Raw genomic sequence first — 17814 nt, 5'->3', positions numbered from 1 at the left:
TGGTCAGAGGCCTCCCTTGGTTTTTAAATGATTATTTGCCAGCTGTCACTCTTGGTTTCCTGCTGCATGGGCTTCTCCAGCATGGCTACTAGCATCATAAAAGCCAACAAGGAAAGAGTCCCTTAGCAAGATAGCTTTTACAATCTTATATAAATTAATCATTGAAGTGATGTGTGTCACCTTTGCTGTATTCCGTTTATTAGAAGTAAGACACAGACCTACCCACACTCAAGGGGAAAGGATTACACAGTATGAGTACTAAGAGTTTGAGATAATCAGGGGCAGTCTTAGAGGAAATGCTGTGTAGTATTTAAGTAGTCATTATCCTTCCTATAATCTTCCAGTGGCTTTTTGTTAGTTAGAGTTCTCAACTTCTTGCTGCAGCCTAAAAAGCTCTATGTGATCTAGCCTCCTGTACCTTTTCCATCCCATCTCCTGTGTTCTCCCCCTAAGTTTTTGCAAGGTCTTATTTCCTGACTTCCGTATTTAAAGATATTCTGCCCTCTAGTCGCAACCTCATTACCTGTCTTATTTTCTTCATTGATTCTACAGCTGTGTGAAATTATAATCATTGTGTACCACCAACTCTTTCCATTGAAAAGCTCCAAGAGAGCAGACATTGTTTTCCTTTCTCACATCAATGTCTCCAATGCCTCGTACATAGTACCAAAAAGTCTGAAGTATTCTGTGTTTCACTGTATAAGAATGGGGATACTAACCTGAGTAATATGTAGCTGCTATTCCTTTGCAGCTTTTAGCCTACTACAAAAAAGAAAAAGAGTAAATACTGTAATGCTATGATAGATGTCCATACTCACGAGACCACCCAAGTATAGTTGAGTGAATGGTGAATGTCTATTGGAAAATGCAGGGAGGAGCTAGTTGAGTAGTGAGAGGGATGGACAATGAATTCTGTTTTGGCATTTGAAGTTTGAAGTTTGTGTAGGTCATCCTGCTGTCACCCTTCCAAAAGGGAGTTAACTGTGTATATAAGTCTGGGATTTAGGATAGGCCCCCATCTGCAGATACACATTTGGCAGTTTTCAGTTTATCTGTAATAATGGAAGTTGCGGTTGTGGATAACCCTATAACTATGGAGAAAAAAGAAAAGTAGGTCAAGAGACCATGCCAAGAAATATTACAATTTCACGTCTGAGTGGAGGATAGAAAAACATACCGCACACATGTGATTAGATAAATATTATGAGATTAAAAGACTGTCAGGGAATCCAAGGCACGATGTATTAGCACCTAATACCAAAAATAAAGTAACAGGCAAATAATAGACAACTCCTGCCCTCAACCGCTCTCCCCAATTCAGTTACTATAAAAAGATTTTCAGTTGATTCTAAAACCATGTGTGGTATAATTTTTCATTGTTAATGTTAAGTCTTAATTAGGCTGAGATAAATCTAGATTTTACTATATTTCCCATGAACTAAAAGACTCATCATCTGGTTTAAGACAGCAGTGGAGTGAACACTTATACTCATTCAAAGTAGAAGTAACTTCTGAGATTTTCTTACTACACACGCTTTTGGGGTTTTTGTTGTCAGGGATTCTCTAACGTCCACCAATGATTTTTGCAGTTATGAAGACCAAAATAAGACTTCTTAGATGATACTTAATATATGAAAGCATATAGCATGACCTTAGAATTCTAATAATTTTGCAACACTAGAATTTGAGTTCAGCATATTTCTCACTTTTAGATTATTGCATTTTGATTGTAAGAACCTATGGGATCTAATATATGCAGAGGCTTGCTTGATCATACAATCATCTTCAGACATTTAAACATTTTTTTTTTTTAATGAGCTGTAAGAAATTACAAGAAAGTAGTTGGAAATGTGAGATTAGTGGTCTCACGGTATATATAACTGTCTTACCTTTTTAGAAGAAGTCCTTATTGGTATTCTTTTCTAAGTTCTAGAGAGTTTAGAAGAGAAATCTGACCAATTGTCAACTTAGACATGTTACTGCTTTAGGAAGTACATTTGTAATGTTGTTTATTTAAATACAAAGTAAACATTTCAACAGTCCACTAAACCAAAGGGTTCATGTTACAAATCTTTGTAAAAATATATTTGATCCAAAATATGAGCAAGTGATAATTAACATAAGTAGACCAAAGTAATACAGTTCAGCTTCTTTTTTATTTAACTTGACTGATTTCCTGTATTACTGGATTTTGCAACTTTGTATTATCAAAGCTACATATATGTAACTATGTATTTGTCTTTTACCTGTTTTACTAACTTGTTATGTGTCTTGCCCCTGCAAGTTCTGCTGTATTAAAAAGGGGTCATACACTGTCCAGGGCCTGGACCTGCAGGAGGTGTTTTTGGAGACTATGTATTTGTCTAAAATAGTCAAAACATTCTGTATTATAAACTATAATGGGCAAGCTTTACTTTTTTACTGTATATATATCTAGATACAGTTAAACTTTTCTCTGATAGGAATAAATTTAAAAACACATACTGAAAAGAAATGAGGTCCTATCTGACCATCATTTATTTGCCTAGCAATAACATCAAGTATCTTTTTTCCTCCTTTTCCTTTAGCTTTATATTTTGGTTCCTGGGAGAGTAGCAAAGATTACTTCTGCAAGATAACTTAGACTACTTTGATAATGTATCAAAGCTCAGATTCTTTAATTGATGTATTCTAAGCAGAATATCAACACACACCTTGACAACTCTCCTCTCCCCAGAAACATTCACAGTAGCCACAAATGATTCCCCAGGAATTGGTTAGTAGTTATTCACAGTATTTATTTTGTATATTTTACTAATGTTATATATTCTCTTTCATCTGGCCACTGGAAAGAACCTGAACTCTGAGTATATAACTTTTCTTCTAAGAAATAACTTGAATATTTCAAGTACATTTCTCTTCTTGGATTGAATTTCTAGATACTTCTTGTATATTTCCATTGTTTAGAATAACATGTTCACACCATTTAAAGGTCCAAAAACTAGTGAATATAATTAGAAAGTAGAAACAGAAAATAGTTACTTATTCCTAAGAAGAAATGACATTTTAGGTTTATACTAAAGTGAATAGCCAAGAAAAGATTTAAGAGTTCTCTTTTGGAATTTGAATATATAAGCGTAAATGGTATTTTGAAAGAAGTTGCTTGTTATTAGTCATTTAGAATTTGTCCCTTCTTCCTTCTCTAAGATAGAAGATTAGGGGGTTGGGCCTGTGTTTATTTGTGCATTTGTATTTTACCAATTACTTTATTCAGGATCAACGTGTGGCATGAATTCATTATCCCTTTGTCATTGTTGAAACTTTCAAATGATGAAAAACTCTCCCCTTCTAAAAATGTCCATCTTAGTCAAAGCTAGCTGACAATTTTGATAATGAGGAAATACAGAGTTAGTTTGTGGGTTTATGCTTTACTGATAATGTAATCTATTACCTAACAGTAAGCTTAACTTTTCTTCTGTTTTGTATCAACTCAAAAAGTTATATTCTATAGGTTATCTTTATCTTTATTTTTTAAGGTTTGTTTATACTAGCAGATGCTTCAAAAAGTAAATGCTAAAATTTATTTTCTTTTTTTGCCCTCAAATCTAATTTCAATTTATGTATGCTTCACACACATAAAACTGTTTAATTTAAATTCCTCTGCTTATAAAAGGACTCATATGCAAAAACTGCAAATGTTTTCAGGCCATTTGATTCTAAGTGTATGAGAAATAAATAAATCAGATGTGACAAATAGTGTGAAATAATTTCAACTGAATAAATAAAAATTCTTAACCTTTTCTAGGTCTCTTTTGGTAAACATTACTTCAATTGCTTAATTTTGCTTACATATATAAGCCTATTACAACTGCCTGTACTCATTGAAATAAAGAGTTTTTCTTAATCTGACTTACCTTCTTTTGTTAGGAAACAGGAAAAGGTGAGATGAAACAAATTGAAGAATTAAGCAGATGTGTCTGATCTGCTTGGGTCTCAAAAACACATACAAATACATACACACTTTTTTTTTTTTTGTAGCTACCACAGTACTACTTAGTCCTTTCAAATGTAGTATAATACTGAAGAATATTAATATTCTTTGTTTTTCTTTACATTTTAAGTGACTATAAATGAATGCTTTTCAACAACTAGGAATTATCAGTATTTAAGCCTTCTGGCAGATTTTCTATGGTATTAAGACATCTATTTATGCTTTCTATCTGAAAATTGAAAGCAAATTAGTAAGCACAATTTATCCATAACAGTTTACTTTGTGGAGTTAAACACCTGAATGTTCCTAAATTATTTCTAAATGATCCTAAAAATTCCTAAATGGCCCTAAATATTCCTGAATCATATAAATTAACTGAAATGTCTTATAAAATGCTACCTATTATAAATATTGGATATTCACTTTACTGACTTGCATCTTTATTTGTACATTGAATAATAAGGATTTTTTTCTCAGAATTATCAATCACTGTTAAATACTTCTCAGTTTGAATATAACACGTTTATAGAAACAATCTTTTGAAAAGCGAGACATTTTAGAAACGTTCCTATAGATGAGTGTCATAGTAGAAATTACTGATCTAGGAACCCAAAAAATACCAAAAACAACTAAAAACCCTCAGTTTCATTCCCACTTCTGCCCCAAACTCCATCCCGTTAGAATCTCTCTTCAGAGTTATGTGTGGTTTCTGAACCTAATTCTTGCTCTTACTAGTTTGTTAGTTAGGATATCTTTTAATGTCAGGAAACAGCATAACAGCATTGCATAGTATGATTGTGACTTTATTCCTTCAGTATATTAGATTACTGCTCTGAACCTCAGTTTACTAATCTGTAATGTGGACCATAATAGTTTTGTTTTGGTGATGATTAGAGGAGTTTGTATTTGTGTTATGCTTGAGTTAAATTTCAGCTTCAGGGCATAGTAACTATATAGTAATTATTATTTTTAAAATCTTATTTTAGTTGTTACAATAATTTTAATTTTACTAGTAAGAATATTTCTGATTAAATCACTATATTTCAGGATCTTTATCTACCAAATGAGAAGAAGCTGTTTTCCCTCCTAAATTCCATATATATATAATGAAATTGTATTAATACTATTTTATTATGTGCCTTTCAGTAGAGAATATATCTTCACAAGTCTTACCTTTATGAAGAAATACACAAACTTGACATTTGATATTATTGTTTGTAATTTATAGTAACACATTATTGGTTTTTGATACATAAGTAAGTACTGGGTTTATCAGTTTTCCTGAAACCCTGCATGTCTCTTAACTATTACTAAAATTTTGCTCTTTATTTAGAAATAGATTATGTCAGTTACTCTGTTATCATTGCTATTAACAGAAACTACAGTATAAGTCTCTGTGTACAATTCCTTTTCTTACTTCGAGTAGGGACTTACATTAAGTTGTAGCAAACAAATGGTTGTATGCTTATATGTACTCATTTGTTTTCTAGTAGGAGGTGGGAGAGTGATTTACCACTTATACAAGTTATTCTTGGGTTATATGTTGTTTTTTATGATAAATTTCAGTAAGAAGGTAGGAAATTGGCCAGTTTTTCTTCACTATATTTATATTTGATAAATGCACTGTATTTGAATCTTACACTTTCTTCCCCCTCAGAAGAAATGATGTATATTTAAAACTGCGTTGCTTGATTTTGATCTTCTCCCCAAACTAATAATGTTTTCCTTGTGTTCTAGTTTAGACTTGGTTCCTTCAATCTAGAGAAAGTTGCAAGTCCAGCTGAGGTCATTAGGAAACTTATTTGTGATTGCCTGGACACCATTGCGGAAAACCAAGCCAAAAATGAGCACCTGCAGAAGGAAAATGAAAGGCTTCTGAGAGATTGGAATGATATTCAAGGACGGTGTGTGCTAATATTCTTGTATTATAAAAATACTGAGCTCTTTATATTGCTATAGCTTTATGTTAATGATTTGTAAGCTTATAATATATGTAGACTAGCCTGTATTTAGAATAAACCCTTTACTTAATATGATTACACCAAACTATTGGTTATTACTGTACATTATAGTAGTACATTAACACTTTCTGGTCATTAGTACTTGGTGGCACCAGCACACTAACAAACAGTAAGTGGTAATCAGGCAGTGAGAATCAGAATCCATTAATATTAATCAAAATTTAGGATGTTGGTATTTGAGATTTATTTCAAATTATAGGATTAATAATGAATATAAAAGAGACATGAAGTGTCAGTATGCACAATTGGTTTCTTATTGGAATGTCTACACAAATGGTAACTATTTCAGATGCTGTGCACTTTGGCTCCTGATAGAGACTTATTTTGCTCACTGAAAATTCATACTACTGACATTTTAAAAAGATGCAAGATAAGACCTTTGGAATATATTATTTTCCTGATTTTGCCTCTTAGTTTTTAAACAATGAAAAAAGTCACTTTTCTTCTCTATGCATTTTTTCAAATATAACATTCATAATCTAGGCTGCTCCAGAGGTATTTTTTTTATTACTCTGTTATGTAAAAGATGTTTGAAGGAAATAAAATGTATGTTGTGAACATTGGTATGTCTACGGAGACATTATCATATGCATGTGTCTGTACATATATACATGGTGACATCTGAAAGAGTTTTATGGAATGTATATAATAATGAATATTATCATTACATCCATTATATCCAGTAGATGATTTTTTATCTTTCATTCAAACCAGTAGCTCTAAAACATAAGAACAATTTGCTAACTTAGAGTCTTTTCAGGACAACCCCTAAGATTGTTTTATGGGGACATTGGTGAGTAAATGTGAGAGTACATTAAAAATGTGAAGGGTTTACTACTGTCAGTGTATGTTTGTGAAAAGGATGTTGACTAGATGAAATTATGTTTCTACACATTCGAGTAATGCAGGATATGTAAACTTAACACCTAAGACTTGGTTATATTTGGCTCTCAGTTAACAAAGTATCTTTTTTTCTTTTATCTCTGAATTAATACTTATCTCCAATTACATAAAAATGGGACCAAAAAAATTGTAAATATTAAGAAACCAAATGGAAAAATAAGTTAATTTTGATCTTCCTTATCTCCTTAAAATCATGTTAGTATGAATCACTATCATATATCTGTGCTAGAAATCACGTTTTGGAGTCTATATCTATAGTTTGGATATGCTTTTCTATTTTACATACAAAATAAATTAAAGGAGATGTCCTATGGTTGTGACAAGCCATTGTATTTAAAACTCAGAATACCCTCAGGATGATAGGAAATTTGATCCACAAATTGCTCACAAAAATGCAGACTGGGTACTTGGTACTTGAACAAATTGCTTTAAAATGTCTGCCAGAGGTTGAAAGAGGTATTATCTCATCAGTATTCAACACACTGCCATACACTGGAAAGCAGCAGGGAACAAAGATGAGACAGTGGAGACAAATGCACCCTGTGCTGTAAGACAGTGGGGGAGGGGTGTATACAACATGTAGCCCACAGATGCTTGATTTGCTGTTTTTGAACTACCCAGAAAGTGCTTTTGCATTATTGTGGCAAAAGGTTCCCCATTTGATCAAAAGCACAACCATATCTCTCATCACCAGTCTTATTACGTTCCGGCTCTTCTTTTTGTGTAAATACTGGGTCACATATTTTCCTCAGGGGTTGAAGATATGTGTCATTGGGGTGCCCTCCTCCCCCTCAAGCAGAGGAAAGTTAGCCTGCTCCAGAGAATTCTAGGCTCTTGATTATTAGATTAGATTAGTAGCTTTATCTATTTCCAGATATTAGATTAGTAGCTTTATCTATTTCCCAAATTTCTCAAATGGTTTTATTTTCTATCACAGGAGAAAGTGGCCATTTTAAGGAGCTATAAATATATCATGGTTTTGGCCATGCAGTACTTTCTTAAGTGTTCTCTCTCTAGAGCCTTAGTACAGTGGAAAATCAGCAAAGGACTTACGTCTCCAGCTTTCATAAAGCAGTGGTACTGATCAAGAGTCTTTAGAGAAATTGGAAATAGGTTGTGAACATACTAAGTTAGGTAACTGAAGACATAGAAACTAGAGAATCATTAGAGTGGGGACTGTTGTGTTAGGCCTGGACACAGTTCAGTTTTCTGGGTGGCCTCTGATACTCTTATATCAGTGTCCATCCATGTTCCAATCATTTCTTCCCCATCATTGTTTCAGACTGTGTATGCATGGGAGAGCTAAGGGGATGAGCAGCACAAAATAGATGCTGAGAATTCCCTTAGAGGCTATGGTAGATAGGTCTGAAATAAATTTAATACACAATAGGATATTAATATGAGCAAAAGGCAGTCATATACACATGTGCTTGTACCATGGAAAATGTTAATGACATGTTAAGAAGAGAAATGTGAGTTACCAAAAGGAGGAATAGAGTGCCAGTTTTTTCAAAGTATATCTTTAGATAGAAAATATGTAGAGGGAGAAAATTAAATCTTAATAGTGTATGTCTGGAATTGTGGATTGAATTTCTTTTTTTACTTTGTGGGGATTTTTTTGCATATATTTTGTTATTTAAAAATGTATAATTATAATCAGAACCAACTCTAAAGCTATTTCCATTTGGGATGACAGTAGAGAATAAATGAAATTTGAATAAGGAATGAGGAATTACAGTATGAGTAAAAAGAATGAGCTTTAATGTACAGACTTTTAACATATATATTTGCTATTATTTTTTATTAACTGTTTACTAATTGCAGTCTTAGCTCCATTTTGAGCAAGTGACATTACTGGATCAATTTAATTTTGTATAGTTTAGATAAAGGAGAAAACATTAGAAATATTATATGCCAGTCCTTGGGTTATTAGCTGTAATTAGTTCACTTGTTTTTCCTATTTAATTTCAAATACAACTCTCAAGCTCTATATTACTGAATAGGTCTTTTGTTTGCATTCAGACATCAAGTTAGAAACTCTCCAGCTTTATTCTGAGTTACAGTTATTAAACCTATAATTGGAGGCAGTTCTCAGCAGATTGAATGGGGTTGACATTCATGGAATCATTAGAATAGAAGAGACCTTGAAAGCTCTTTTACTTTAACTCTCTGCCTTCAAGCTAGGATCACATTATATCCAGATGAATTCAGTCTGATTTTTAAACACCTCAGGAGATAGCTTCAACTCCCCTTGGTAGCCCATTATAATGTTTAAGAACAGTCACAGTCAGAAAATTCTTCCTTCCATCTCTTGGTAATCTGAGTCCTTCATGGTATAGTTGAAGGCCATTTCCTCTTGTTCTGTCGTCAGAAAGGATGAGGAACAGCTGTTTACCATCTTCTTCAGTACTTAAAGGCTTATTAAATCTCTTTACCACTGCTTTCTTTTCCAGTTCTTTTTAGTATTCTTTGTCCTCTGAACTCTATTCACATTTTCTTTTGCTGTACAACCCTGACCTAGATATAAATTTGGCCAGAGCTGATTGGAAATACAAGAGTTACTGCACTATTTCTGAATACCACATGTTCACATTTATGTGGCTGTTGTTTTATTTTGGGTTATCATTTAATCTGTTTTATTTTGGATTTTGTTTTTGCATGAAATTCCCTTGTTTTTGCTCTTATTTTTGTTATGTTTTGATGTTCTTCTTAGATTCTTTGTCTTCCTGTGCAGAAATATTTTATTTTGAATATTCAGTATTTTCCCCAGACATCTTTATGTTTTTATTTTTTTTGATAACTGTTTTTTGACTACATTTATAGATATTTCAGTCCTAGGGTAATAATTAACCTTAGCATTATTGTTCTGTTGTCCTAGTCACTGTTGAAAGGATGAAACATCATTAGTCCTTTGCTGTTTGATATTGTCTTTGGTTTCATTAGGTTTGGCTTTTTCTTAGAGATCTAGTTGGAATCTAGTTGTATGTGAGTTCTCCTTTAGTATCACTGACTTAGCAATGAAGCCCATGTCTCTCCTGCACTAAATGGCCTCATGTTCTAATACCTGTCTAGTTCTTTCTGTGGAAGGTTGACAGGAGGCAAGTAACATGGAAGGCATCGTAACATCATAATGCTGTAAGAGAGAATTGGCATTGAAAATGGGATGGGGCAGATGGTATATACTTCTTAGTTACTGAATATTGAATAGAAGGATAGTGTTCTCTAAATTTGTTGATAAATTAATAATTAAGAGTAAATTTATGTCCTGAAACTGTTCACATTAATACTCTCTCCTAGTCAACCCCCACTTCCTAGTTTTGTCTAGGAAGTGACATCCAGTTTGATAATCAGAAGTTTAGTTGCCAGAAAATCCTTAAGGTTTTCTAAAACCAAGCGAAGTGAAGTCATGGGGTGCCATTTATTCTATTGTGTGCTCTCCCATCACAGACATGTTAACTTGGACAGTGTAGTTGTGATGCTACTCATTAGGATTGATGGTATTCTTTACACAGATTATATGATATTTTATTTTGATATTTTCATTTTAATCCGTATGTTATACTAAATATTAATTTTAATAAAGGTTTTGAAATGTGCTTGATAATTGTTACATGCACAGAATCTTTCAATTAAGAATTATTGAAGTGACTTATATGGAGATTAAGTATGCATTTAAATCAGGTAAATAACTAATTGATTACTGTTCCTAAAACTTTATATAATATACCAGATTTTTATTGTACATTCTTATAATTGATTTTTACTTTGCCTTTGTTTAAAGTATTTTATAATATACTCAAGTATTTTAGTGGTACATATATTCTACTCATCTCTTAAAATTTTTGTTATGTTACATTAGAAAGTAGTTCAAGAAAATTATGTAGAATGTTTATATAATGCTTTGCATATGAAATAAAAATGCATTGACATATCTCTGCTTAAAATAAGCCATCAGTATTACCAGCTCCTCTTCAGCTTTGGCTCTGTTTTTTTCCCTACACCTTTTGGTGTACATCTTTCTCAAAGAGCTTTGCTTGGTAAAAGGAGTACTGTTGTATTAATATTTACCACAGATTTTTTAGAAGCTGAAGCAGATCAAAAATGTTACTATTACAGTGGTGAATAGCTGTTAAAGAGTGAAAAATAACTTCAGAATCACTGGTTCTTCATTTCCTTATAAGATGTCCATAGTAACTCCCTTACTTTATTCATTTTTCTGATAGCTGCTGCTCATCTCTCGAATGCCAAACACTGTGTTAGGCACTGAGGATAAAGCAGTCAATAAAACACACCTGCACCCTGCCTTTATGGAGTTGACAGCCTTGGCAATGACTATACTGTAAGAGTGCTATAATTACTCCCAGAAATTATACTACTTTTTGTTCCTTTTCATTCCATAAGAGGCCCTAATTCTTTACATCTCTAGATAGGTTGGTTGTTGAAAGCATAAGGACATATATATCAAAGGTGTCAAATTTTGACATTTTTGTTTCTAAGTTTTCACTGAAGAAATTATATATTGTAAATATCTGAAATATATACACATAAATACAGATATCATGAAAATACTAGAATACCTGTATAGAACAACAAAAGTATAAATAAATAATGAAGAGAAAACTAGGCAGAGCAAGACTACGTTTACAAGAATATTTTACATGAAATTGAATCTTTAAAATATAGGTGTGTTCATGGTTTGTGTGTATGCACAAATCTTACATATGCAGTCTCTGCTTACTAGCTTTCTTACATCTGGGAGATTAAAATTAGTATAGTCTTTTGTCCACTTATTTGAACATTGTAGAAAGAATTATAAATGACAGAAAATTTTATGTTTATGTATCTAAAATTGGAGATACATAGTGTTTCACATTTCTAGGAATTTCAGATTAAATACTTGCATTCATTATATACGTGCATATGTGAGTGAGTATGCCTGGTGCTGAAGACACAACTCTACAAGTCATGTTCTTGCTGTGGAGCAATTCATTATCTCTTTAGGGAAAACATATTAGGTAAATCATTTAATCACAAAACACTATCACAGTTAATATTATAGTAATATTAGCAAAATACAGAAAATGTAGCCTATAATTACTCTGGTGTGAAATTTTTCCCATAAAAAATATCCTTTTGGAAATAAATTGTAGATGTGAATAAATTATTAACATTTAAGCATTTAGATGTTTTGAACCTTTTTGGTATGATTTTCCAATTTTGATCCTTATCTCACTACATAAATTACTAACATTAATAAACAATTCTCATTATTTGCTTAATTATCTATATAAAACTTTAAATCAGTGGAAACCCATAAAAGTGACTTTTAATTATACTTTCCTTAAAAAGTTTTCTTGAAATCATCTTCACTATATGGTTAAATAATATTAATGTTAAAGAAAACTGCATGATTTATTTATTTGTTTATTTACATTTTAGATTTGAAAAATGTGTGAGTGCTAAGGAAGCTTTGGAGACTGATCTTTATAAGCGGTTTATTCTAGTGCTGAATGAGAAGAAAGCAAAGATCAGAAGCTTGCATAAATTGTTAAATGAAGTTCAAGAACCAGAAAGGAACATTCAGCGTGAAAGGTATTTGGAGTGTCTGTTTTGAGATGACAGATACATAAATTTAGATGGAATTTCTTCCCAAACTTAATGAAAGTTAGGTGCCGACTTTGTAGCCTAGGAGATCATTTGCTAGTCTGAGGTGAGATGCTCTGGCTGTTGGAATCAGTGGGCTGGAGAACTCTCAGCATGTTCTCTCCATGTCTCCCCACTGTCATAGCTGTACTTAAATCCTAAAACTGTCACATGGTTTAAGTAAGTATTATTTGTTTAATTCTTAGACATCATTAAAAATATATTAATTAAAAACTTTTATCTTCTGCAAAACTTCAGAGTTGAATACACATTTATCATTTTGGTGTCTAAGCAGTGGTTAATCTTGGAATCAGGTGGCTGAGAGTGGATGTGTACTTGATTTTTAAGGAAAAGTCACAGGGGATTTACAGCTGGTATGGTTTGGACAACTATAATTATTTTAGTCTGATTTTTATTGTTTTATTGTTTTATTTATCATTTATCCACTATTTATTTTAGTGGATACAGGCTTGGATCTGTTGCCTTGAAACTGAGAGAAAGCACAGGTTTAGTAATGTCATCATATAAAGAATATAACATTTGATGTCAGATGTTCCTAGTTCAGGTGCTGGTCCTGAAACTGATATCTATTAGTACATGACTTTGGGCAAATACTTTAAACTCTGTGTCTTACTTGGTATCTTCATAATAAGAATAAAGGTACCTGTCTCAGAAGTTTGGGGCAATCAAATGCAAGGCAGACTGCTTCGAGATCAGTAAAACACTTAACACTGTGTGATCCACAGAAGGTAATTTGGAGGAATAGTATTTTGATAGATGAATGATGTGATAAGAAACTGATTCAGGAGTTAATTACAGTGAACATTAGCCACACTTAGATTATGTAGAAGAGAAGCTTGTTCTTTTTTTTTTTTTTTTAACGTTTATTTATTTTTGGGACAGAGAGAGACAGAGCATGAACGGGGGAGGGGCAGAGAGAGAGGGAGACACAGAATCGGAAACAGGCTCCAGGCTCTGAGCCATCAGCCCAGAGCCTGACGCGGGGCTCGAACTCCTGGACCGCGAGATCGTGACCTGGCTGAAGTCGGACGCTTAACCGACTGTGCCACCCAGGCGCCCCGAGAAGCTTGTTCTTAAGAGAGTTAACAGATAGTCTTTAAAGTGCTTTCATCTTGATCACATATGTTTCAATATATGTTTGTTTAACTACAGTATTTTTTCAGGGACATTTTTTATAATATCTTACTGGTGAATTTGATACCTAACCAAGGGTGAGCCAATACTTTATACTTCTACCTTGCTCTATTTCTAGGGAAGCCACAACATGTTCTGAAATGACCGCTGATAGAGATGCAGTCTACGATGAAAGTACTGATGAAGAAAGTGAGAACCTGCCTGATCCCTCTGTGTTAGCTCCAGGTAAGAGATATACATGTATTACCTTTGTGGAATATTTCACTTGGCTTATTACTCTAATGATCATAAACTGTAATGAAAAATGTTATGAAAAAAATCTTTTCAGGGCACCTGAGTGGCTCAGTCAGTTAAGCATCTGACTTCAGCTTAGGTCATGATCTCAGGGTTAAGAGTTCGAACCCCACATTAGGCTTTCTGCTGTCAGTGCAGAGCCTGCTTAGGATCCTCTGTCCCTGTCTGTCTCTGCCCCTCCCCCACTTTCTAATAAATAAACATTAAAAAAACAAAAAGTAAAAACTTCTACAAAACTTCTTTTAGGGTTTTTAGTCTAAAACCTCAAGTACTTAATTTTGAAAATAATATTTATTATAATATGCAACAACTCATTAGCAACAAAATAAGCAAACGTACACACATACACACCCTCCAGGTCATACTATTCCTTATTACAAGGGTGCATAAGGAATAAGCAAGATACGTGTTCATGCTAGTTATCTCCAGCTTGAAGCTGGCTGCCTGTAACATTTGAGATCACCTAGCTAGAGCTATTGGTGGGTAAGCAGGGGGATGTAGAATGTTTCACATTATCTTGAGGTTGAGTCTTCTCTCGCTATTCAGAAAAGAAATTGTAATGGGGGAGATGGGTTACAGGGGAAAAGAAGGGAAAAATGACAGTTTAAGTTAAAGTACCTGAGCCTCACTCAGTCCCTCAGATTTAAACCCATGGATGATTTTTCTAGAGATTTAAACCTTTCCTAGAGGCAAGAGCCTCTGAACACATCTTACACTTACGTTTCTGACAGAAGCCCCGTATTCTCAAAATAAATGTTTGATTCATTTATTTAGCAAATACCTTTTGAGTGCCTATTATGTACGAGGAACTATTCCATGCAGTAGAGAGCAAAACACAAAAATGTCTACTTTCATGGAGTTTATAAATTCTAGTCAGGGAAATAGACAATAACAAGATGCATAAATTGAGTATAAACTGTTGTAGATAGTTACAAATGCTGAAGAGAAAACTAAACCAGGGAAGGATGATAGAAAATGTCAGGATGGAAGTAGGACAAAGGTCATGATTTTAGCCAGGGCACCAGAAAAGGCCTTGGTGAGAATGTGACAAGTTTGTCTGTGGGGTAAGCATGCCAGGCAGAAAAAATCAGGTAGTACAAAGGTCTTGATGCAGGAGTTTTTATTAACTTTTTATTGATATATTCAAGCAATAGAATGGAGGGAGGTATGGATAAAGTAGGAAGATGAAGATAGGAAGAATGATGATATGAGGTAGAGAGCGGCTAGATCATGTGTAGGGCCTTACAGGCTATTGTAAGGACTTCAAGTTTTGCTTTGAATTACATTGGACATTGTTGGAGGGTTGCAAACATCATGTGATGGGATCCTACTTACAGTTTTAGCAGGATTAATCTGGCTGTTGTGCTGAGAATAGAGTATACATAGTGTGATAAGCTTACAAGAAGATATAGCAGTGGGACACTGTTTCAACAATGAGTGAAGGATGTGAGTGGCTCAGACCAGAGTGGTAGCAGTGAAGATGATAAACAACAGGCAGATTCTAGGTATGTCTAGAGGCAGCATATTTGTTGATGAACTGGGTATGGCTCCTGAGAGAAAGACACTAATCATGTAAGTTTTTTAGATTGAATACTGAAGGCATGCAGTTGACTTACTGAATTAGGGGAATCTACAAGAGGAAGGTTAGGAACTGAGTTTTGCAAACATTAAGTCTGAGATGCTGAGTATGGAGTTGGATATACAAATTTGGAGTTTGGGGGAAGGCTAAGTAAGGAGATATTTAAAGCTGGCTGAGCTGTCATGGGAGTTTGAGAAGTCAGAAAAGGGCTGTGATCCAAGGACTCCACCTTAGTACATACACTTGGATGTGTAGAGGTCAGTAAGATGAGGAGACCAGCAGAGAAGGCTGAGGGAGCAGCCTGGAGGTAGCAGGGAAACTGTAGGAGTGTTATCCTAGAGAGCAAGTCAAGGAAGTATTTCAAGGAGGAGCTAGAGATAAACTGAGTTGAATGCTGTAGACTGGGTAAGAAGATGAGGATCAAGGACTGACTGACTGACTGACTGATGGATTTGGCAACACAAATTGGGGATCTTAATAAAACGTTTTCAGTGGAATAGAAAGAAGAGGAAATTCAAAAAGAATGAGACAAGATAATTGGAAAAGAAACAACAAGCCTAGGCAACACTTGTAACAAGTTTCACTGTAACGAAAAGGAAAGATCTGGCTAGCTGCTGGAGGGGCACGTGGAGTCAAGAATTGTTGTTGTTGTTTTCTTAGATGACAGAAATAACACCATGTTTGCATATTTATGGGATTAAGGAAGGAAGGGGGGCAAATGTTGCCACAGTTGCTGGAGTAGTGTCTCTGAGTACATGGGCGAAGATGGGATCAGATGGACAAGTGACAGGATTTGTTTAGCTTGGAACGTGGGAGCTTTGCTTAATGACAGGAAAGAAAGCAGAATAAATGGACAAAGACACAGGAAGATATTTAATTGCAGCCATAGAAATTTACTGATATTGATTCAATAAGTTGGTTGATTAATCTGATTCTAATTAGATTTGAATTTGGATCACACATTCAAACACACTCTCACTTTCGCACATCAGAGTTAAATTTCCTTTTATTTGGAGGGCATGCTTGTTTTACACTAGTGACCCAATAAAAAATGAAGTCATTCTTTAATAATCACATGTAATTGAAAGTTCACTAAAAAGGGAATCTGTACTCTTTCCAACTTAAATGTTCAGAATTTTTATTGAGTACAATGGTCTTTGATTTTGTTCCTTATTCAGAGTACCTCACCAACCTTTGAAGTAGATGGAAATTATTTTTGAAGAGAAAATGTGTGGTTAAATAATGGGTATATGAGAATGGGGTCCTTTATGTGTTCAGTCTGTTTTAAGCAAAGCTTTACTATAATAGTACTATTTTAAATTTGGCAGAATTTCTCTTCTCTTCAAAAAACATTTAGTTCATTGTACATTTTTTCTATGTTTTACATGGCATATTTTCTTTAATTCAAATCTAGTTCACTACATATTTGACTTATAGGCGTCCAATCCTGTTTGATTTATTTATTTATTTATTTATTTATTTATTTATTTATTTATTTATTGCATTTAACTTGCTTTTGGCAGGTTTTGATGTCAAGAATTAAGAGCATGAAAAAAAGAATTAAGAGCACTTTCATTTTAAATTTTAGCTGTTCTTTTCCTTCTGCTTCAGTAAGAATTATTCAGGAAACTTAAGGTTAGGGATAAAAAAAAAGAACCTCAGATATAAAATGCTTCATCTGGAATTAAGAACTAGATTCCATACATCTGAGGAAAAATATTGTATGTATTAAACAAAAAATAACTTTCCTTATATATGTCATTCTTTTACAGAGACAAAATATACTAGTAGTCCATGGGATATATGAATATATATTTAATCATAGCTTTGTCTTTTGGTATTTTGTATATTATTACTATGTATTTGGACCAGAGCAGTGAAAGTTTTTTCCTGGACTTATTCTGCCATCTTGGTAATAAATTACCTATTCTTATTGTACAAGTAAATATTTGAATTTATTGTAGGTAGTGCAGTTTCATGTACACTTTCCCTCCAGTAAGAGCAAGAGGAAAGCAGTTGATGAGATTTAATACATTTAACTCTTCCAGAAAGGCATTTATTTAAATGGCTAAATGTTTAACTTGGTAGTCATTTCTATTATGCAAATGTATTTTCATTATTATTGAAACCACCAAATTTCCTCATGAGTTCCTTTTTTTTTTTACCCTATTCCTGCATAATATAAGTTTAGTGAGACCAAGACACTTGGTGATTCACAGTATTCATTCAAGGAAAAGGTCTGTTATATA

The 17814-nt window shown here is 33.6% G+C and overlaps 1 protein-coding gene across 1 annotated transcript in view; it reads left to right on the top strand.

Moving 5' to 3' along the window:
• Nucleotides 1-17814, top strand: part of XRCC4 (X-ray repair cross complementing 4) — a 239406-nt gene that overhangs the window by 82719 nt on the left and 138873 nt on the right. Inside the window, exons 4-6 of the mRNA XM_040449374.1 lie at nucleotides 5708-5874; nucleotides 12334-12486; nucleotides 13811-13917. Coding sequence (XP_040305308.1) covers nucleotides 5708-5874; nucleotides 12334-12486; nucleotides 13811-13917 — 427 coding nt within the window. The remainder of the gene's footprint in view (nucleotides 1-5707; nucleotides 5875-12333; nucleotides 12487-13810; nucleotides 13918-17814) is intronic.

Source organism: Herpailurus yagouaroundi, unplaced genomic scaffold (assembly GCF_014898765.1).
Source record: "Herpailurus yagouaroundi ecotype Mexico unplaced genomic scaffold, PumYag 29, whole genome shotgun sequence".
Taxonomy (NCBI): domain Eukaryota; kingdom Metazoa; phylum Chordata; class Mammalia; order Carnivora; family Felidae; genus Herpailurus; species Herpailurus yagouaroundi.
Note: the sequence above shows the minus strand (reverse complement) of the source record. Positions and strands in the feature narration are given on the sequence as shown.